The 2,694-nt window shown below is 39.7% G+C and overlaps 1 protein-coding gene across 1 annotated transcript; it reads left to right on the top strand.

Moving 5' to 3' along the window:
- The first annotated feature begins 896 nt into the window (after window positions 1-896).
- On the top strand, window positions 897-1,694 carry LOC138748028 (probable G-protein coupled receptor 139). The gene has a single exon (XM_069907729.1). It carries the CDS (start codon window positions 897-899, stop codon window positions 1,692-1,694), a length of 798 nt encoding a protein of 265 aa, XP_069763830.1.
- Window positions 1,695-2,694: the final 1,000 nt, after the last annotated feature.

Below are 2,694 nucleotides of genomic sequence, written 5' to 3'. Positions count from 1 at the left end.
TAAATGTTTACCGCTCAGGAAAGTTCTCATAGGGTTTGCAGAGTGGGATCTGTTGTTCTAGGATTTCTACAATTGATGTACCACCATTAGTCACCTCAATGTCGTATTGATAAAACTCTCCCAATCACGGTTCTCCAGATAATAGCCTATTTCTTTCAGTCAAGTACAGAAATCCTTTCTGATCCACTTATTCCAAGAGAAATAACAGACAGGTAGACCTTCCAGCCACCACCGCTCTGGTCTGTTTTTTTTCCAGTTCCTACAAGCTTCTCCTGCTTGTTTCATCTGACTATCTGCCTGTTTGTCTGTCTGTCTGTCCCTCTCTCTCTCCATATGCCAGAAAGCTCATGTGACACTCTCACTTTTAAAACCCCTGACCGTCTTCTTTGTTAGTCTTTTTTGTCACGCTGTATTCTTCAGGTGAACAAAACTCATGAGTGACCTTTGAGTGAGCACTTTGCAGAAAGGTCATAAGTCGCTAAAGAATGTTCAACACAGCCGACCAGATTCCAGTCCGAGACAATGGTCTGTTTATTTCATGACATCATGTCAATTAGCACATAATTTTGAATTGTGCATAGCCTTCTCCATAGTTTCTGTAAAGTTACTGAATATGAATTCTTCAATATTTCAAATATTTGTGTGTATGTAACCAATTCTATTTTTATCACATTAACTCCCAAATATTCCATTACATATTCTATCACAATCCCAGGCGGTGTCTCATTCTGGATAACTCTACTTAACCTACACACTATATCTATTTGATTAGTCTTAATATATTTTGAAGTAAATAACTATATTTCGAATTGATTTCAGTTAACTTGACGGCAATGGTGATCCTGTCACGCGGAAATTGTGATCTCTCCAAATGCATCACTCGCTACTTGGTAGCGATGGCGGCAGCAGATCTTCTGGTGGTCTTCTTTGGTATTATAATACAACAAATTAATTTTATTTATTTATTCGCATATTTCTTGTTCAAATCTCCATTGTGCGCTGTGATCCTTGTCCTGCAGCTCTTAACCTCGCACTGTTATGTTTGGTTCACGGTTGCTTTCACATTTGATCGCTATTTGGCGATCTGCTGTGAGAAACTGCGGAAACAATACTGCACCGAGAGAACGGCGACTGTGGTGATAGCGACCGCTGCTGCAGGAAGTGCTGTTTTGTCTGTTCCATTCTACTTCGCAGTGGATCCACGGCGCTGCGTTCCAACGGTTGAATATATGACATCACAAGCTTGGGCATCGTACCAGTTATTTATGATTATTATTAACCCGTTATCGCCTATTGGTTTAATTGTAGTCTTTAATGCATTAACCGTCAGATATATTACCGCTGCGAACAGAGTGCGCCGGAAACTGCGCTGCAGCGGTCAGAAACAAAAAGACTCCGAGGTGGAGAAACGGAGAAAGTCCATGATTTTGTTATTCGCGCTTTCTGCCAATTTCATTTTGCTCTGGATTCCACATGTTGTACATTCTACTAAATGGCAAAAGCAAAACTATTTCTACACCGACAGATATTTCAGCACGCCGATCTATATCCTGCAACAATTTGGATTCATGTTACGAATGCTCAATACCTGCACCAACACGTGTATCTATGCGTTGACACAGCGGACATTCAGGGAGCAACTGAAGAGTGGATTGAAATATCTGATCACATTAAATGGGCAGTTCTGTAAATGAAATGAAAAGCATATCATCCCGTTTTGAAGTTTTCAAAACCATATTGAGAAAACATTTATTAAGAACATATTTAAAGATATGAGATTGCCGCAATTTCCGTAGCGTTGATCCGTGTTTATATTATGTTTATTTCAACGTCATATTTTCTATCAGTTGATGGGCCCATTGTTAGCCGAGCATTCATTTAATTTAAAATTTCTCAAACTGTTGCGTTGTTGTTTTCCAGTGAAAAAAAAAAGAGAACATGATTTATTTCCAAGCATTGATTGCAGTTCGGAAATATAAAAATGAAAATGCATAATGATTAGATTTCGGATGAGAAAAGTTTGCGGGGTTGTGGACCGGGTGAAGTTCAGTCGGAGTTGGTGTTCGGCATGGACTGGAAGGGCCGAACTGTACTGCCTTTGTACTATAATTGTTATATTGCTGCAGGAAACGTTTTAATTTATCTTTCTGCAAATAAGACTAGTTCTGTTAAAAATTAGTCCTTGAGACAGTTGCCAGGAAACTCTCTGTAAGTCCTGATCAGCCACGACATCCAATCATTTTCTTTTGAATGGAAACATTTTTCAGTATGTTCTTCAGGTTATGAATCTCTCCTTTAATAAGATGTTGTTTTTCGATTCAATGTTTACCATCGCATTTAGTCTCACACTGATTATGTTGAACTCTACAATTCCACATTGTTTTCAATTTCGGCGAAATGCTGGGGGCGAGGTGGTATATAGACATACAACGCCTGAAATAGACTACAACCCTCCATACAGGGGAACGACTGGTTCTTTTGGCGCATGTTGAATATGCTGACGAGCCAGTCTCATTTGCCTGCAATGGACCCATTTAATTCCAAACATTTCCTTCACATGAACCTCAATGTATGCATTTTGAACATAATAATTTCCTGTATGCTAGCATGTCCTTTTCCACTGTGCCCTTCCCAACAATCGCCCCCTTGGCACATATACCTGCAGCCGTGGGAAGTGGTTAATTTGCGCCAAGA

This window comes from Narcine bancroftii, chromosome 13 (genome assembly GCF_036971445.1).
Source record: "Narcine bancroftii isolate sNarBan1 chromosome 13, sNarBan1.hap1, whole genome shotgun sequence".
Classification (NCBI taxonomy): domain Eukaryota; kingdom Metazoa; phylum Chordata; class Chondrichthyes; order Torpediniformes; family Narcinidae; genus Narcine; species Narcine bancroftii.
Note: the sequence above shows the minus strand (reverse complement) of the source record. Positions and strands in the feature narration are given on the sequence as shown.

Bases quoted from the DNA above. Each gene is read 5' to 3' on its own strand.
- LOC138748028 (XM_069907729.1), top strand. From the start codon at position 897: ATGGCGGCAGCAGATCTTCTGGTGGTCTTCTTTGGTATTATAATACAA.